The following is an 18,577-nucleotide window of genomic DNA, read 5'->3' as shown; positions in this document are numbered from 1 at the left end:
CTAGGATGTGTAGAGTTAGCCATGGTTTTGTAAGGTCCTGAAAGTGCAGGTATGTCATGTGACATCATTGCCATGTCCTTGATTGCCTTGACCAACACAGGTGTGTTGAACTGAGTGTGGGCAGCAACTGGAACGCTGGAAGCCAGTGAAGGGATAATGAAAAAGGGTGGTGACATGTGAATAAAGAAACATATTTTGAGAGGTTGTAGACCAGGTGTGCTGTGGCATTCTGGCAGTGATGGAAGAATACGTACTCAAATGCTTTAACTTAATACTCACTCGCCGCCAAAATCGTCTGTTGACGTCTATGTTCCAATGGCGCTCGGCACCAAGATCGCCTTTGACAAGCGTCTTTTTATATTTTTGAGATACAGCTTTTGTCTCAATATTTGCCATTGACAATGAAAGGAGAAATTAGGTCAAATGTCCGCTAAATCTTGTCCCCACACTTCTCATATTTGCCATTGACAATGAAAGGAGAAATTAGGTAAAATGTCCACCAAATATGACGTAAATTTAAACAACCAATCACATAAATTCAGTTGTTCATGAGATGATGTATGTATAATAAGAAGAGCGCCCCTCACTTCACACAGGTGTGATTTATATTATTTGATTCTTAATGGTCTCGCTGATATCCACCGCCTAGCACTGTCCCATCGTCATCGTTAGGTAATGCTCGTCCGCTGCCATTGCAAGCGTGATAAACTATTCAATCAATCTTAAAACCTTTTTTCTCGGATTTGGATGGATGGGGAACGATCAACATATGGAATGTCAGAACAGGTCAGCTCCATATATGGAGATCTAAAGGTTTGAGGTGAGATGTAGAGGCCAATATTGATGACATGAGAGATCTCTATATATATTGATGACATCATGTGATGTCACGAGGCATGACCATATATGGGGCGTGACTGACTGACGGGAAATACGCTTCTGATGACTTAAAAATCCCACCTGTGTGAAGTGAGGGTCGCTAATATATTTAAGTCTAACTCATGTTGATTAGGTGATGGGGGAAAAAAATTATTGTCTTCTCTAGAAAACCAAATGCCCCTAAAACAAACCTTAACATAACTACTATTAGTGAAGGGACTCCTATTGAAAGAGTCTCATATCTGGGCATCTAGACAAACTATCATTTAAAACCCACATTTAATTCACAACTCATCACTAAACTGAAACCAAAACTAGCATTCCTCTATCGAAACAAAGCTTGCTTCAATTAAAAAAAACAGGAAGCAGCTGATTCAAAGCACAATTTTATCAGTTATCGACTATGGTGATATTATTTATATGCATGCAGCTCCGTCATCACTAACACCACTAGACACTCTGCCCTCCGGTTTATAACTGGAGATGGGTTCCTCACCCACCCATCACTGTATGAAAAGGTTGGTTGTCCTTCATTGGCTAAGAGACGAGAACAACACTGCACTGTTTTTATCTACAAAGCCTTACTTAAAAAAATAGTAAATACCTACCTTAGCAGCCTATTACAAATTTACATCCCAAAACTGGCCAACATCACACCCGCTCCAGAACTACCTTACCGTATGTTAGAAATCCCCATTGTGAATTCCGAATTGGGTAAAACAGCCTTTCATTACTATGCACTGGAGACAGGCTAGACAACCAATCTTAAACTGAACAACTTCATTTCACTTGAACGTTTTAAGACTTGTAAGGAGCCATTTGAGATCCAGCTATACTTGTTCACTCTTAACAGTTTCTTATCCTGTATGTATGTATGTATGTATTTGTGTTTATATTGTATGTTATGCGTACTGTAATCATGGCGTTATTGAAAAAGAGAGCTTGCTCTCAAATTGAGTCTCAACTGACTTAACTGAAAGGTTAAAGAAAGGAAGACGTAATGGTGATGTAAAACAAACGGTGCCAACACAAACATTAAACGCCATTAACAATAAAGAGACAATATGACTTAATTGTTTACCTTCATTGTCAATGGCGTTTACAAAACAAACAACGCCCTTAAAAATACGATCTCCAGATTAGGTGATTTTGGTTCCGGTTAATTTTGGCTATAGGCCTATCCTGCGGCAGAGAAGTTGCAGCGCCGGAGTCAATGGCGGTTAAAAGTATCAATTGCAATGCAGTGAATGCACTTTAGAAATACTCTTAAGTCCGGAATTCAATTATTACTATTCGTATCATAAAGTACCAAAAGTAGAAAGTATGCATTATGCAGAATGTTCCATTACTTTTATGTATAAACATTTTTATGTATAAAAAATAAAATAGCTGATATCGATCGGCTATTTTCAAACTCACAATGCGTCATATGTGACCTTGCGTGTGTGGGGGGGTAGAAAAGTAGAGAAATGTGGAAATACTCCAGTAAAGTACTAAAAAATACCTCAAAATTGTACTGGAGTAAATGTACTCGTAGTTTATTTTCACCACTGCATTCTGGATCATGTGGAGGGCATTCAGTGAGCAGGTATGTGCAGATGTGCTTTGCACATACCTCTTCGGCAACAACAGAACCCAAATGTAAATCATGGCTTTGATATTTATTAAATCAATTCAAACAGACCACACAACATAACAAAATATTAAGTGCTGCATGTCATTAAAACACAGTAAAATCATATGTACAATGGTCTATCAAATTTCCAATTATTTTCAGAAAAGTAGGTATAAATAAAAAAACATTCTGTACAGAGAAAAACAAAACAAAACACTACAACATTTCTGAATTCACATTCTCTAATCTACATTTTGAAAACACACATTTAGATACACACCCAAATTCCCAAACCTTCAAATACACACACACGTCACACACACACCATTTCAAGTTTTGGTAGGACAGGACACATAGCTTATCTCCCACAGTGTGTGGGGGAAGCAAAGAAAATAAAAACAAAACAAACATCACACTTCAGTAAGGAATTCAGGTAGCCAAATGTCTAGAATGTCGTGATAGTTTTAATGACAGACAAGTCACAACTTTGACTTTGGGGGCACTTATTTTGACTTAAAAAAAAGATGTAAAACTACCAAATGTAGAGTAAAAAAAGTTGACGTTTTAAAGTAGTCATTGTTTCTGTATCTGTGCATTGGCAAAACACAAACTGCCATTGAATAAAAATCCTCCCCTAAAACAAGGAGAGAAAATTACACCAATTAACATTAATTACATCACTTAACTCATGAGTCATGACCTAGCAACAACACAGATGTTGCATATCCATATAGTATTTATCTACTAACCAAAAAGTAATTTGATGTTATCAATTAAAAATAAGCTATCAAAGTTGATGTCATCAATTAAAAATAAGCTATCATATCTTTATCATTGATAGAGATTGTAGCCATTTTTGTTCATACGAAGACCTATTTGCTTTGGCTATTGGTCCAGCATAGATGATGAGAAAATTTGGAAACATGTTGCAACACTAACTATAACTGCCTTACAAAAGACTTAAAGCAAAATAGAACGACACTGATTAGGTAGAGAACATACACCTTCAAAATCAGATCTACCTGCATTTTTCATATAGATAAAAGTTAATGGTAAGATTCTCAAATTATTTACAATTTATCAAATAAATCCATATTGACAGCAATATTTGATAGAAATAATCTTGCTGAAGTATCTGTGATGAGATACATGAAGACAAGGTTTCTTAACACCCACTCTGTGTGGCTCAGGGTGTTGGGTTTTAGCTTACCCTCATCCAGTGACTGAATCCTGTTGAACTGAAAGACAGTTAAAGCAGTACAAGGCTGCCCCCTACGGGTCAAAGAGTGGAACAAACATTTAAGACTTTGGAATTGAGGAAGACAAAAAAAAAAAAAAAAAGTCCTGAGATATCTCACTGTAAACACCGCCTCAAATGCCCACAATTCATTTACCAGGTGATGTGATATGCATAATAAACCCCCATGTTTGTATGAAATTACAAACTATTCCTTGGTCAGCATATTTATGGCAGTTTGACAGAAACAAATCTACCAGCTCAGAAACAGCGTGTCCTACTGGTGGTACAGTGTGAGTGTACCACACCAGTGTCCATCACAGACCAACCCTGTATCCCAGTTCTGTCCTCTTTAAAGAATTATGTAAAAAATGTTTTGCATTATAAAAATAAACCAAGAGGAGTAAATCCCCTTTTATAATCATTGACATCGAACAGGCATGGCTAAAGCAAATAGTAATGGCTTCATAGTGTAATGTTTCCCACCCCAACGAGGCATTCCAGACAATTTGACCTCCACTTTTCCTCCACTTGCGGCTCCTTCTTCCCACACCTTGTGTCTTTTATCTCAACTCCGGAGCAGATCTCCCAGGTCATAGGTGTCAAAAAAGTCGGACACCCCCTCCCCGTCCTCCAAGCTCCAGAGGTAGTCGTCATGGTCCAGGGGTGGAGAGAAGCTGACGAAGGGGGTGTTGGGATCTGGGATGAAGGCAGTGCCAGGGAGCTGGTCCTCCGTGATCTGGAGCAGGCTGGGGGGCAGGCCCAGAAGACCCTCCACGTCCAGCAGGGGAGAACTGGAGGCGGCCGGGGTGGCGGGAGGGGCCGGGTCTGCTTTAGACAGGTTAACTGTGTGAAGAGTAGCAGGAGAGGAGAGAAGAGAACCCAGGATGAAATCGAGCACACAATCGTCTACAGAGGAAGGATTCAAGAGGACAGACGACTTGATGAAAAATAAAAACTTCTACAAAAAATTGATTTCAACTTTTAAAAAAACTGTTTTCGTATTGCAACAGTTGTGAGGGAGAACTAAGAAAAAGCACATTAATGATCAAACATGCTAATAAAAGCCGATGGTTAAATTTGATTTGATTTATTTATTAGATCCCAATTAGCTTACTGTACAATTACAGCAGCTACTCTTTCTGGGGTCTAAAAAACCCAGACATATTTCATATCATTACATACACCATTCATACAATGCAACAGTACAACAAAAAACACTAACTCATAACCTGTCTGTTACATTTGATAGCTCCACAGTACAATTTAATCTTCAACATTGATGTCAAAATAAATATTATAGTGGGATGTATAGCTCTGTATATTCTATCAGTAAAAGCAGGGGTGCCCAAAAGGTAGATCTACCAGTAGATCACAACGGCATAATATAATTTTGACATCTGCCACTTGAATTATGACTTAATTGATTTGACATTAAAAAAATCAATAGTGTTGCAAACAAATGTCAGTAGCATTACAAAAATATATGCAAAAATGCCAATATGGTGTCATTCAAAACGGCAATACTGTTGCGCAAAGACCTGCGTCGGCTCTAGCGACCTTCGCAACATCATGCCTTAGCGTGTTAAAACGTATCTTTTTAACCAATTAAAGCATTGGCCTAGGTAAATGATGAACACTTGGTGATGTACTAAATGCTTGCCTTAGCTAGCTTAGCTTTAGCCCCCGGGGAGTGCAACCCAAACTTCCGAGTAGGATCGGTCAGTGCGGGCATTCAGCACACCTGTGGTGCAGCGCACTATTTTTCCAAAGAATTTCCGAACCCACCTTCTATCTCCTGCTGGCTTGAGCCACTCTGGTGGACCACAACTCACTTATTGTGATATATTAATAGACCTGCCTTTATGAAAATACAACTCCACTCTATTTGTGAATAGTTACAGCTAAATTATATTAGCCAATAATAGGTTGAAATATATATGTTTTTTGTTTAACTGAAAACTGTGAATGGGAAGCGTTTCCAAACAAGCCTATCCTGCGCCATCAGCGGATAAAAAGCGGTCCACGTATTATGCAGTTCTCAATTATGCAGTACATTGACCAGTACATTTTAAAAGGTTTTTCATGTCAAATGGTGTTGCCTTTTTTTTAAGCGGATAGTACTCTAAAATGTCCAATATGATACCTTTCTTTTTTATTCACCAGCATTATTTGTCAACAGAGTCTCTGGCACATTCCAGCATGATGTCACATAAAGCCCAGCTTACCCTCCATAGGCTCCTCTTTGACACTGTACACTTCTTTGACACTGTACTCTTCTTTGATATGGCACTCTTCTTTGATAGTGTAGTTCGGGGGGGCCATGGTGGGTGTAGAAGGGGGACCCAGGGATTGAGGTAGGGGTTGTGGAAATTCCTTTTTGGGAGTGTTGGAGCTTTTGATGGGGCTGGCATCCTCCAGGGCCTCCTCTGGACACAGGTACACTTCAATGGGACCATTCTTACTCTTTAGATAGATCTGTAACGATCCTTGCTGACCCTAGTGATGAGGGTAGAAAGAGAGGATAAAGAGAGGATGTTCAAGTTAAAAGTCGACTGCACAGCATCGGAGAGGCCTAAATGTAACAAAAATGGCTTTTTTTGTGCCAATTTTCATTCTCCCAATTTAGTCGATTCCCTATGCCCTATGTTATTCCCATGTATTCTAGTCCCTTGTCACTGCTAACACCTAGACTAACGCTAACCCTTTCACGAACACGTCCAATTGCGTCCATTGGAACACTTAATGCTTATTAAATCTAAATTTAAATTGAAAATTAAACTAATCTGAAACTGAAACTATAACGACCACCTCAGGAACTTTACCCCTGTGCCACCCTCAGCGCACCTGGAAACCAAAATGTGAACTCACCCCTGTTGCCTCCGGCACCTCCAGCTTGGTGTCTGCAGGGGCCTTGACGGCAATGACCGTTTGATCCTGGAGAGTGGCTATGGAGCGTATGTCATGGTAGGTCACATAGCCCAATGTACAGTGGAGTTAAGGGTTATAACATTTATGAGATACAGATCATAAACACGCAGATAAAGATGTAAATCTGCATAACTAGTGCTGGTGACAGATCTCACAAAACCAGCTTGAGAAAATGTAAATGTCATTGATAAAAAGGTTGTTTCAACTTGTCTAGTACAATCTCACATGTTCGGTATATAAAGCAGTGCGTCCCAAACCTTTTAGCCTGTGACCCAAAAGAGAAATGTGAGGTGTCCCCGGGAACAAAAACAACTGAAAATAGAAGATACAAGCTCACATTGTGTTTCTCCGCAACGCGTTGTGAGCTTGTAGATTATTTTCACTTCCACATAAAATGTGGAGAAAAAAAAAGAAACCACACAAAAACCCACAAAAATCTGTCAAATCAAAATATAAAGGATATCTTTGGCTGTCTTTGTACTCTGTGAGGTGTTTGAGCTGTACAGAGCTAGACTGGATCAGTTCATCCAGCGCTGCCTCGGCTCTCTCCAGGTCCCCTAGCTCCTTCCTCAGTGCACGGGCCTTCGGCCCTCCTGCTGCACCACCCTCAAATACACCTCCAACCCTGGGAGCACACACACACACACAGCATGAGAAGTGTAAGCCAGGCGTGGTGATAAACAGTCATACAGTGTTGTCAGACTAGTATCACACCATAGTGATATCCTGTAAGTGGGAGTCTAAATTAAAAAAACATTGTTAATCCTTGGTCTAGGACTGGGCTCCCCAACCTGGACCATTCGCTGGTGGTTTCCGAATTAGTTGTATTTGAGAATTATTAATGTCACAACAGCCACACACAGTCCTACTGTATGTATCACGCTGCTATCGCTCACTACTGGTAGCTTACTTAACAAAACAAAAGGCAGTAGTTTAGTTTTACAACCCAGTGAAACCCATTGTGCATGACCCCCCCAGTCTGTCCAGAATGTCAATGAGGTGCTAAATGTTAATGCACAACCAAAACAACCCTCCCAAGTCAAAGACTACAATCTGACTCAAAACCGTATTGCCTATTCCATTCCAGCCTATACTGTAGTACTCACATCCACTGGATGTTGTTCTTCGACTTCTTGCGAATGAGCTGAACCCCTTCCAGGACATTCGTGATGTCGTAGATGCGTCTTTTCTGGACCTCGAGGACCTCTGTGGCCCAGTTGAGGTCCAGGACGCCATCGGGAGACTCGGCGATCAGGCCCACAAACTTCTTGGTCAGCAGGCCCAGAGAGGTGTCATACCGCGTCCTCTCCCCAGGAGACTTGGGAGCTAAGGGCAACACAAATGAGACAAACAGGCACATGTTTGAGATTTTTGACCAGGGAACAGGATAGGTGGGCACCTCAGTGAGGAAACAAAGGACTCAGAACACAATAGTTCCGCCTTAGATAATTTTGGTTCCTACCTAAACTACTGCGCTGAAAAGGACACAGAGGCAGTTATAGCGGACCCCCGCAGATAATAATGCAGCTACTAATTAATTGATTTAATCAATGCTTGTTTACTCAAGTATACTTACTTCTGGGACTTGCTATCCTGTTGGCGGCACTGCCTTTGCCTTTTGGGGTGCGGAACTCTGGCAGGTAAAGAGGGTCTTCTAGGTCCAGCTTCCTCTTAGCCTGGAGAAAAGAGTAGATTTATATTAAACCTTGTGTCCCTTTCTGGATGACTTTTCAAAAAATCTCAAATACTCAAAAACACGCAAAAGTAGCTGAGCTTGTAGATGGGATTTTCTGTAGTTGTCGTATTATTAACTAAGTATTGGGCATAAATGCAAACATGAAACATGCAAGGTGCCAAGACAACAGTGTTTACCATAAGCCCCTGAAACCATCATCTTTGGATTACAATCACTACTGCGCTAAGCACCACAAAGTAGCCACCCTACTTGAATCGCATCCCAGCCTGTTGTTGGGGAACAACAACACTTCATCATCCTAAATGACAAATCACATTGATTTCAGTCAAGCTTTAAATCATGGGCATAAAATGTACGGAATAAGGCCCGCCCATCCCTGGAGCTGAGACAGGTGAAAGTGCTAAATAAGGGGTTGCTGAATAGTGCGAAGCCGTAAATGTGACGGCAGGCCTCTAGAGCTTGGAACAAAGACGGGGGGTCCCCCGACTCCCCCCGATCACACATGCTCAAGTACTTCAAGGGGGGGCTGGTGGTCTTGAGTGAGTGAGTGAGTGTGTGTGTGTGTGTGCCTGGGACCGCCTCCCGACCTACTGCCCGCGAAACGCACGGAAATCCCTAGAATCATTCAATGACTTCCTCCTCCCCTCCCGTCCCCTATGCCCTCCCCTTTCATCTGGCTGCCATTACAACACACAAGGCTCTCTCATGCATTGATGCTATCACACTGCCACCACAAACAAGCACAGCGCGCGCGCGCGCGCACACACACACACACACACACACACACACAAACCTTGACTCATCATAAAATCTGAAAACACCTTTGACTACTACTATGCTGACTGACCTACAAAGCTCTGTCATAAATTCTCATAATGAAACTGAAAGACATTCCCTAATTACAAGGGATGGGAAGTGCGGTCGACGGCTCAATTTTAACATTGGACAAATTGGGCGAAGCGAATTAAAGAAAGTTGACAAATATATTATTTTCTATAGTTTTTTTTTATATTATTTCCAAGGCTCTTATTAAATGTGTAATGTTCCCACGCACGTTATTATTAGCTCCTACAAATTGTACAATATTGGCCTTTTAGACTACTAGGCCTTCAGCTTAAAGTACTGATGCAGAACCGCTATACTTGACGGGATTTAACAAGAGAGTGCACAAAAACAAACTTTATGTGCAGCATACACATTTAGACCCACACATGACCAGCCTTGCGACACACACAGCCGACTGAACTAATGAGGCGTAGGATTTCATCCAGACATTGCTGTGGCTGCCGGGTAATTAGTAGCTTCTGGTTATAACCTCAGTCATCCAGCTAGCTGGTATCTTTCTAAACCCTCCATCTCCCTCTGAGCCTACACGCTAGTTAGTACCACTGTATTCTTACTTTTCTTTCTTCTGCCTTCCATACATGTTCATGGACAACGTATACACTTTAAGGAACCGTATATATGTATGTCTTAATGTGCTGAAGAGGAAGCAAAAGAGCGTTTCAGGACAGTTTTGGTGAATTATCTGTTGCTATGCAGCTAATAAAACTCTGAACTGTTCTTTGAGAATACTGACTGCGGCTTGACATGATAGGACAACCAGGATCATGCCTGTTAACTAAGTTCAACGGTCTAACGTCATACCAAATCCATGTATTCCATTTTATTTAATCGTTTATTATTGTTTATATGTAAAGAACACAGCGTAATTTGTTTCTGGGTGGGAGGCTGGCGGCAGGGGGGTCCGTCCATCTCTGAACTAGTGACTGACTTCTACAAATTGGTCAGGGCACCTGTTCAGCAGGGTGCTGAACTGGGAGGGATAGCGTTTCCCTCCACACACGTTACACTACACCCCCTCCTGCGACCTGCTGAAATCTTCACTGTCAGGTGAAAGCCCAAATGACTAGGCCACATGAGCACTTTAAGCCCATAATATGGGCTTAAAGTGCTCATGTGGCCATGGTCATGTGTGCTCAATATAGAGTATATTATACTCTATACATCAGCTACAAGCTCACAGCCAGTACCGATGCAACGCATTTAGCTTGTATATCTGAAATAATATGAGGAATATTTGTATGATTTAAACATTCTAACAACACAAATCTGGTACGGGGCTCCCTGGCACAAAATAGAATCAGATGGGGGTTGGGGACGAATACATAATTAATTTGATGTTAAAATATGTGAGAACCACTGGTTTAAATTATAATGTAAAATGTTTTAAAATGCTGACTTCACCCTTTTTAACTAACAGTAGGGGTTGGCAGTGACAGGCCAGGGTTATAAACACATGGGGGTGAATTGTAATTGATTAAATTGGGGATAAAATGTAAACTACATAAAAAATAGTTGACCAAGTGATAGGGCATGGACTATACCAGGAAGAGTAGGTGCCTTGGGGTTGCTGTGGGGTTAATGAAGGCTGCCATTGTCCCAGGGTGCTCCATGACATGTCCACCTGTTAGTTAGCGACATCTGGAACGCCACAGCAGGTGTGGTGTGTGTGTGTGTGTGTGTGTGTGTGTGTGTGTGTGTGTGTGTGTGTGTGTGTGTGTGTGTGTGTGTGTGTGTGTGTGTGCCAAACTTTACAGCATATGGGCATAGAAGACAGGCAGTCACACAAAGGACAAGAATGACAGCCCAGTTTTTCTTTAAATGAAGACAGAATAATGTGGGATACTGGGATTAACAAGCACTGTGTTGCCTCAACACCACTCTGACTGTATAGCTGTCAAATACAGAAACCACAGGAGATACAGTATGTCCGTGGGTTTAACAACATCTATGACAACTGCAGCTTGAAGACATCTTGCTCGATTCCTCCCTGATGTATTTCTAAAGATTTTAGCTTGTTATTTATGTTATGTCAAGAAGGTGTAGAGAGACATAAGAGACAGGACTCTGAGGGTAGAGAGAGGGAAAGACTTGTGACACATAGCACTGACCGGAATCAAACAGGAGATGTTGCAATCATACTGTCGCGCCACATTCCTCCTCAATCTTAGCATTCAGATGGGAAGAAAGTATACATATTATAGATGTATGTCACTGTTTACTTTTTCTTCCCATCTGAACAAAACACGTATTCCGTTTAAAAGACACGCCATGACCTCATAGGTCTTCTCTTTGACACTCAAACATATCCAGGGCGTCAAATGAGAACGAGAACCAACGGTTTTAGCCTGCAGCTGTATGGGGTGAGGGTGGGGGGCTCCTTTTGCTCGCATGAGAGATTTATATGGTGAGTCAGCCAAGTTATGCAAACAGCATTTCAGCTAGTGAAAATACAGCCGGCCTGTCTCTCACTCAGCAAACTTCCCATCACTCTGAAAATGAACAAATTAATACAGAGTGCAGATATGGAAAGGAAGGAAATCCTCACATGCAAGCACAAAGACACTAGTGCAATGCATCGTCATAAAAGGACATGCACATTTATTGCCATGATTAAGGCAATGTGAAAGTGAAATGGGAGACCTGCTGAACGATATGAAAAATCATAGTTAAATATTTTGAGCTCTTTGGTGATATATACATCTGAATATATTAGGGTTCTAATAAATACTCAGCTGAAATGTATGATTATGAATATAAAATTGTTACGCTCCTCTGCCTCTCTCAATAGCTGTGTCTCTGTGCCGCAACTTTAGGCTTGAATCTACTGCAGTCCTAGCAGCCATTTATCTCCAAGTCAGTTGTGTTACAGTAATGACCACACTATTACTATTGCCTCATTCTGCCTAGTTACACCCAAGAGCTGCACATGATTTGCTTTTTTCTGTTGCTATTTCTCCCTCACTTCATTCCCGCCGTTTCTCCGTTGGTGAACTTTCCACGGTGGTATTTTGCTCATAATCTCAGTCATGTGACATACTTTCAACACTCTGTTAGCTGGGCCTCTCCTCAACCAACAAACCACGTCTATCAGGCTGCAGTGAGCTCCACTTCCATCTAAGCCAAGGGCAAGTCCTTGTATGCCTGCAAATAGTATCTGGTGTTGCTCTCTGTACACAAAACCATACTTACCACACCCATGGCTGGTCAAATAATAACAATGCCTGCTCCATTAGCTGTTGGCATGATTGTCAATGTGTCCCTGAGGGAGTGAAAGAAAGGCAAGGGCGGATCTGTTTTGGGTGGGCTGGCAGAGGAGTAGGGGGCTTTGATATGCAAACCCCCTCCCACTGAGGACATTATGGTCCTCCTAGGCCTAGATGCTGGCCTGAGGCTGGGCTAAAACAAGGTACATGATGGAAAGTAGACAGGGATTAGGGAATGATACAGCTTTTGGTTCAAGTGTGAACAGCAGGGCAACGTGGCCAATCTCACACTCCGGCAGCCTGGTCTCACAATCTGAATGAAGTTCACCACAGGGATTTCTATGGAGGACCGCTGGAGCCAATGTGCGAAGGACATTGCATATAAATGCTTAGAATTTGCATTACATTCACACACACCATGGCAGAAGAAATGCAAGGCAACAACCTGTCTGCTCATCAGCAGCACTTAAGGATTCAGTCAGTGTCCGTATTTGCTCAACGGCAGCTCCACTGTCCGAGCCCACTGACACTCCTGTTCATAAGTCATAGGTGCATTGACTTCAACAGAAACCTGTAAAGAAAAAGGTTTCCTACCTGCTGGGAGATTTATTTTAAATCACACCTGTGTGAAGTGATGGGCATTATTATCATTATACATCATATCATACATCATCTCATGAACAACTGTTCCCGGAACTTCCAGACCCACAGGAACGTGCCCAGGGTGCCAGCCCGGTTGCGGCACCTCTCCCCCTCTCTGTAATTAGCAGACAATAGTGCAACACTATCTCTCTCCGTTTCTAGCACAACAGCGCCACTTTTGCCCCTACTGGTACTCTAAACATAGGGACAAGAGTACACGTGGACATAGGGACATTGCTGTTCCACCACTCAAAAAAACGTATTCACATAGATTCGTACCAAACGGCTAGGTTATTTGATAGCCATTAGCCATAACGTTTCCGTTTTTATCTTATGCGCACAACATGTTGTAGATGTTGCAATGTAATTTATCCTCACTACATCATGCCATGAGTAGGGCAGGGAGCAAATAAATAATCAGCAAGTTGACACATTGTGGCATATCTTGTTGCCCTGCTAACCCCACTAAAATACAAATCCTATGCTGTCTATATTTAATATGACAGTGGTCTCACTAGTCTGATTCAAGTAGAAAACCTTTACCGGAGCCGATGCTACAGTGAGAGTGGCAAGCACTGACCAGACCTTATGGTACTTCGTCGGATCCTAGGGCAGCCTAAACCTTTCTAAACCTGGTAACACCCTCACTCTCAACCAGAAAGGAACCTGAGTGAGTGCCACAACATTATCACCAGTTCACACAGGCAGCAAAAATGCTAGCCTTGAGTAAGATATATATGTCTTTGAAGTTCTCTAGATGTACTGTTTACCATAAACACTTTCACATTGCAATTTCAAAAGGCAGGGCTGTGTCCCGGTAGGCCTTCATTCCTAAAATCGCGTTTGATCACTGTACAACTGTTTCTCAAAGCAACTTTCTAAGCTTGGATAATGGATACTGAGCCCTGCGTTCTGTTAAGCTAGCTCTCACCTAGCAAACCAGTGAGAATGTGGTTAGCATGTTGTTATTATAAGCATTAGTGGAAGGAAGTGAGCAGTTCAGAGAGGGACTGGCAGAAACCAAAGAAGCGTTAACGATCAGGTGGGACACTGGCGGGGGCATGTCCCACCTCATTACTGGGTCATTGTCAGAAGACTATGACCCTGACTTAACGCTGAATATGTATGTATCACACCGCTAAGCCTAAAGGCTAACCCCCGAATCCTAAAAGGAAATGGTTGGCTTGTAAGGCTTGGCTAAATGTATCATAATGGTCTAAAAAACACCCTTTGTGCTAAAAACCCAGGTTTTTGGAAAAAGAGAAAACAAGAATATCATTTTTCTGGAGATCCTGGACAATAACTCATTCCGTTTGGATGACCCAACTGTTTATCTCATGGTCCTTGTCCTCATCATAGAAGGCCATCTATTGAGTGACTCATTAATACTACGGTATGCTGCTGTGGCGTACCGTACATAATTTGTCATATACAACATGCACTGTGTCAGAGAGCAAAGGGCCATCCACTCCACATTCACAATAAGCCTCCTCTCCTCCTCTACTACAGTGCAGTGAGTGCACACATTCCTATGAAAAAGAAAAATCCTGCCCCTTTTGTCAGTACTAAACCACTAAAAAAGACCAATTATTTAGAAGCAAAATTTAATTTCCATTTCCCATTTTAGCCTCTCCTTTCAGTTCACCTATTAAAAAGAGAACAGATCTGCATTTGTAAAAAACAAAATAAACGTAACGTTAATAATAAAAAATAAAATAAAAAAGAGAACAGATTGAAAGGGGAACCATCATCAGATGTTTTGAAGGAGGGAAGGAAGGAATAGACCCTCATCATGTGTTGCCAGTGCGGTGGTGAATGATTTCTGAACATGACTAGTGTTGCCAAAACATGAATCCGCTGCCTGCTGTCATAATGAAACATTATAAAACAAATAGAGGATTATGTGTTCAGAGGAAGTTTCCCCAATGTCTGGACTTATGAAACCCATTACATCCATCCTGCCATTTCCAGAATGTATCAATAAGAACACATTTCTTTAGTTCCTACTTCCTTTAACCCATTCTGACCTGAGATCAGATTCATACGAGGTTTCCACTGGACACACACTGGTCTGATGAACCCATTCTGACCTGAGATCAGATTCTAAAAATGTCAGTCGTTCTTCGAATTTTTCAAAAATAGCAGACCTACAAGCTTGTAGATCTGCTATTTTTCAATAGGTAAAGCATAACATGATGCTAACACCAAAATGGGTGCCCGGTCAGAATGGGTTAAGCTCAATTTCAGGGTATAGAACCGTGTAGGGCAGGCATCTCATAAAACAGTAGTGATCTATATAGCTGAATGTGCATTGTGCATTATCCCTTTTGAAAGTGTGGTCAATGTGGTTAGAACAGAGACAAACATAGAAAAGGAGTCGGCCTATAGTCTGTCTTGGGCAGAGAGAGCACCCTATCAGTGTTAAACACACTCAGCATCCTGGTTGCTGCTTATCAGGGAAGTGTCACCATCTCCTCCTCATGACACTGCATACAATATTGTGCCATATCGACCCAGGACTTATACACCCGGTCCCAGTATTACAGTCCCTTTACCAACACCCTTCTGAACTACATGTTCAGCTGAAGAGTAAAACCTCATAATATGAGGGGCTAGCTGCCCCTCAAAAATATATTATGTTCAGCTTTTGGTGTGTGTCCACAAACTTTGTCCTACACAAACATTAAAATTTCCATTGACAATTAATGGACAATTTTACGTCATAGTGTAAATTATTGATGACAACATTGATGATGAAGGTGAGGACACAAATTGATTGATACGAAGTGATTGGCCAGAATGAGATGATGTATGATGATGCCCCTCACTTCACACAGGTGTGATTTTTGTTCAACGCATTTGACAATGCAGCAGCATAGGTATTAGGTAGTAATAATAATAATAATAATACAAACAATACTAAAGAGTGTGCAAAAATAAGAGAAAATCTGCTTAACACGTACGTGGCTTTTGCAGACATTAATACATGTTTTTTCACGTGAGCAGATCGTTATTACTAAGTCTGCTCGAAGTAAAACAGAAACCTGAAGATGCAATGCAAGAGGAAAGAAAAGGCTCAATATGGTAATACAGTTCACCTTGTCCTATGATAAACCAGGTGGTAGCAGTAGCCTACATTTTCCACCTTACTTATGCTCAACTAATCCTCTTGGATGGGCCTATTAGTGGGTACAGGTCTAAGGCCAAGGGAGTTAGCATGAGATTTGGAGACCCTCCCGGGCCAGACTTGACCATTAACCCCTTTAGCCCCCGCTGCACTTCCTTGGGTCTGAGAAGATTGGTCCAGTGTTTGCAAGGAGGCCAACCCAACAAACAGCAACAGGTGTAGTCTGGACTGTCTCCATGTTGCTTACTCTATCCCAGTGCTGTCACATATTATACAGTATGTTGCACTGTACGGAGAAGGCCTTGAGCAGAAAAGGTCATCAAGCTTTTAACATAATCCAAAAATAGACAATCAATGGCTTACATGTAACTAGAGTGAAGCACATAATCATATGGTCAATAATAATATTGCCATGAATACTACTCATTACATGGATATAAGGACAAACAAAGTGTCAGTGTCTCCCGGGAACATGCACATCATGTCCCATTCGCAGGAAAACATGCAGGCCAGTTGTCCTGTTACGACCTCTGACCGGCGACCAGACGGGTTACACAGGACTACACACATGACAGGTGCAGATCAGATACTGTAGTACCCTACAGTGTAGGGTGTAGGTGAGTCCATGTTGATTATGGTTGGAAGTTGGGACAGCTGCCCTGTGGTGTAAACACTCAAACAAGCCGTCTAAACTGTCTATATTCAGGTAATTATGACTTAATTACTTGCAATACCTGATTGCAATGTGTGAAACCTGGTTTCTTGCATCAGTTTGAAATGACCCCCAGGCTTTGTTTGATTCAGTAATAGCTCTACCCCCACACACCCTGCAACCTCCCACTGTGGGGCAACTCACGAGGGGGCCCCCCAAAAACACTCCAAACATTATCAACTACGACACCCAGACAGCCCCCCCCCCATACACTACACACACAGCATCCGAGGCCGAGCGTCATTATACTCATCTCATATACTGTGTCTGTCTGTCTGTGCTACAGCTGGGGACCTGGGGTGCGGGAGAAATGTCACAGACATAAAGTAGTTTCTCAGAGCCCGCAAGAAATTGCAAAAGCAACACGACTCATTCACGTCAAACACAACAGCAGCCATAGTGGCTCCTCTGTGGCTTATCACGTCAGCTCATCAGAAAAACCCAGTTACAGTATGCATACCAATGCAAATCAGGAATTAATCCTCCCACACGGGGTGACGGGGCACTGGTTATTGATGCATAGACAAGTGCAGTACATTTAGTTTTTTCTATGTGTATTGTTCAAAGTGCGTGTGAGTGTGTTTGTTGTAGTATTTACCGGCATTCGACCCGAGGATGATCTGGCCGGCTTAGCTTCTGGTCCGTGGGGGGTTGAATACAGGCAGCTCGCTCTTTGTTCGGCCACCGTGGTGTTGCAGATCTGGGTGAAATACCCAGACGGTATCGTGTGCATCGGTGGACTGGACAGTCCTGTGTGGAACAGGTCCGTCTTTGCTCCTCCGGTGGACAGAACCTTTAACTTCTGTTGCTGAGAGCACGGCAGTCCAGCGGCTCCCCGACCCAACGCCGGAGAGACTCCTTTAGGCACCCGCATCATTTTCATGAATGAGCTAAGCTTAAAACGCTGGCTAGCTGGTAAAAGTAGTGGTAGAAGTCTACTGTTTAAATAGCCTGGCACAGTGATAAATCTAGAACGATATTCCAAGGCTTTCTTGGCAGGCTGTCTGTAGACGAATATAACACTGCAACGAATTCGAAAAATAAACGTTACCCTGGTGAAATTAGCTTATGGAGTGCAACATGGATAAATGTAATGTGCGATCCACGCGTTTCAAATAAATGACTGTTTCGCGAATTGATTTAAAATAGCACCCTGGTCAGTGATCCTTTGTCCGGCAGCAAAGGTTGCACAGTCGATTGTATAGTAAAGAAATAAATAAATAAACAAACGGTCTTGTCGTTCAAAGTCCAATAATGTGCGTTTCTACAGTCCTCACTGTGAAGCAGGATCCTCTTGAGAATGACAAATATAGGCTACTTTAGTTGTATTCCCCAGTTATGGAATACGAGATGCTCTGTGACTCCCGTGAACCGCCAGCTCTCAGCTCTGCTCTCTCCATACAAGAGGACAAGAGGTAGGAAGAAGAACAGCTTTTTGTTTTACCGCCAAACTTCGTCCCGCGAAATTTAGATCTCCCGCGGTTAGCGCTCGCATTTGATAGGCTGACGGCACGCTCGACATGTCACACTCCTCATACATTTGCAAAAGCTGTTGTATATGGGCGTCCCCGGCCTTGTTAAAGCGACAGCGTCGAATTTTGGAACAGGGTGTTCTTTTGTGACCACTTGGGACATGGGAGACAATGACCAGACTATGATGACTGAATCTATATTTTGCATACAGACAGT

At 42.2% G+C, this 18,577-nt stretch overlaps 1 protein-coding gene across 2 annotated transcripts; it reads right to left on the bottom strand.

Annotated features, from left to right (window-relative positions):
* Window positions 1–2,633: 2,633 nt before the first annotated feature.
* e2f2 (E2F transcription factor 2) lies at window positions 2,634–18,290 on the bottom strand. Of its 2 annotated transcripts, none has more exons than XM_080783876.1 (7): window positions 17,487–18,290; window positions 8,239–8,338; window positions 7,769–7,988; window positions 7,126–7,287; window positions 6,603–6,717; window positions 5,960–6,230; window positions 2,634–4,577 (listed from the first exon to the last, which is right to left on the bottom strand). In XM_080783876.1, the coding sequence occupies exons 1-7, from the start codon at window positions 17,769–17,771 to the stop codon at window positions 4,300–4,302; spliced, it is 1,431 nt and encodes a 476-aa protein (XP_080640002.1). In that variant the 5' UTR covers window positions 17,772–18,290; the 3' UTR covers window positions 2,634–4,299. The 2 variants fall into 2 exon arrangements, with proteins under 2 accessions (XP_080640002.1, XP_080640003.1); XM_080783877.1 differs by having other exon boundaries at window positions 2,634–4,559.
* Window positions 18,291–18,577: the final 287 nt, after the last annotated feature.

This window comes from Protomyctophum bolini (genome assembly GCF_963924005.1).
Source record: "Protomyctophum bolini genome assembly, chromosome: 15".
In the NCBI taxonomy this organism is placed as follows: domain Eukaryota; kingdom Metazoa; phylum Chordata; class Actinopteri; order Myctophiformes; family Myctophidae; genus Protomyctophum; species Protomyctophum bolini.
The sequence above is the reverse complement of the archived record's forward strand: the minus strand, read 5'-3'. Positions and strand labels throughout refer to the sequence as shown.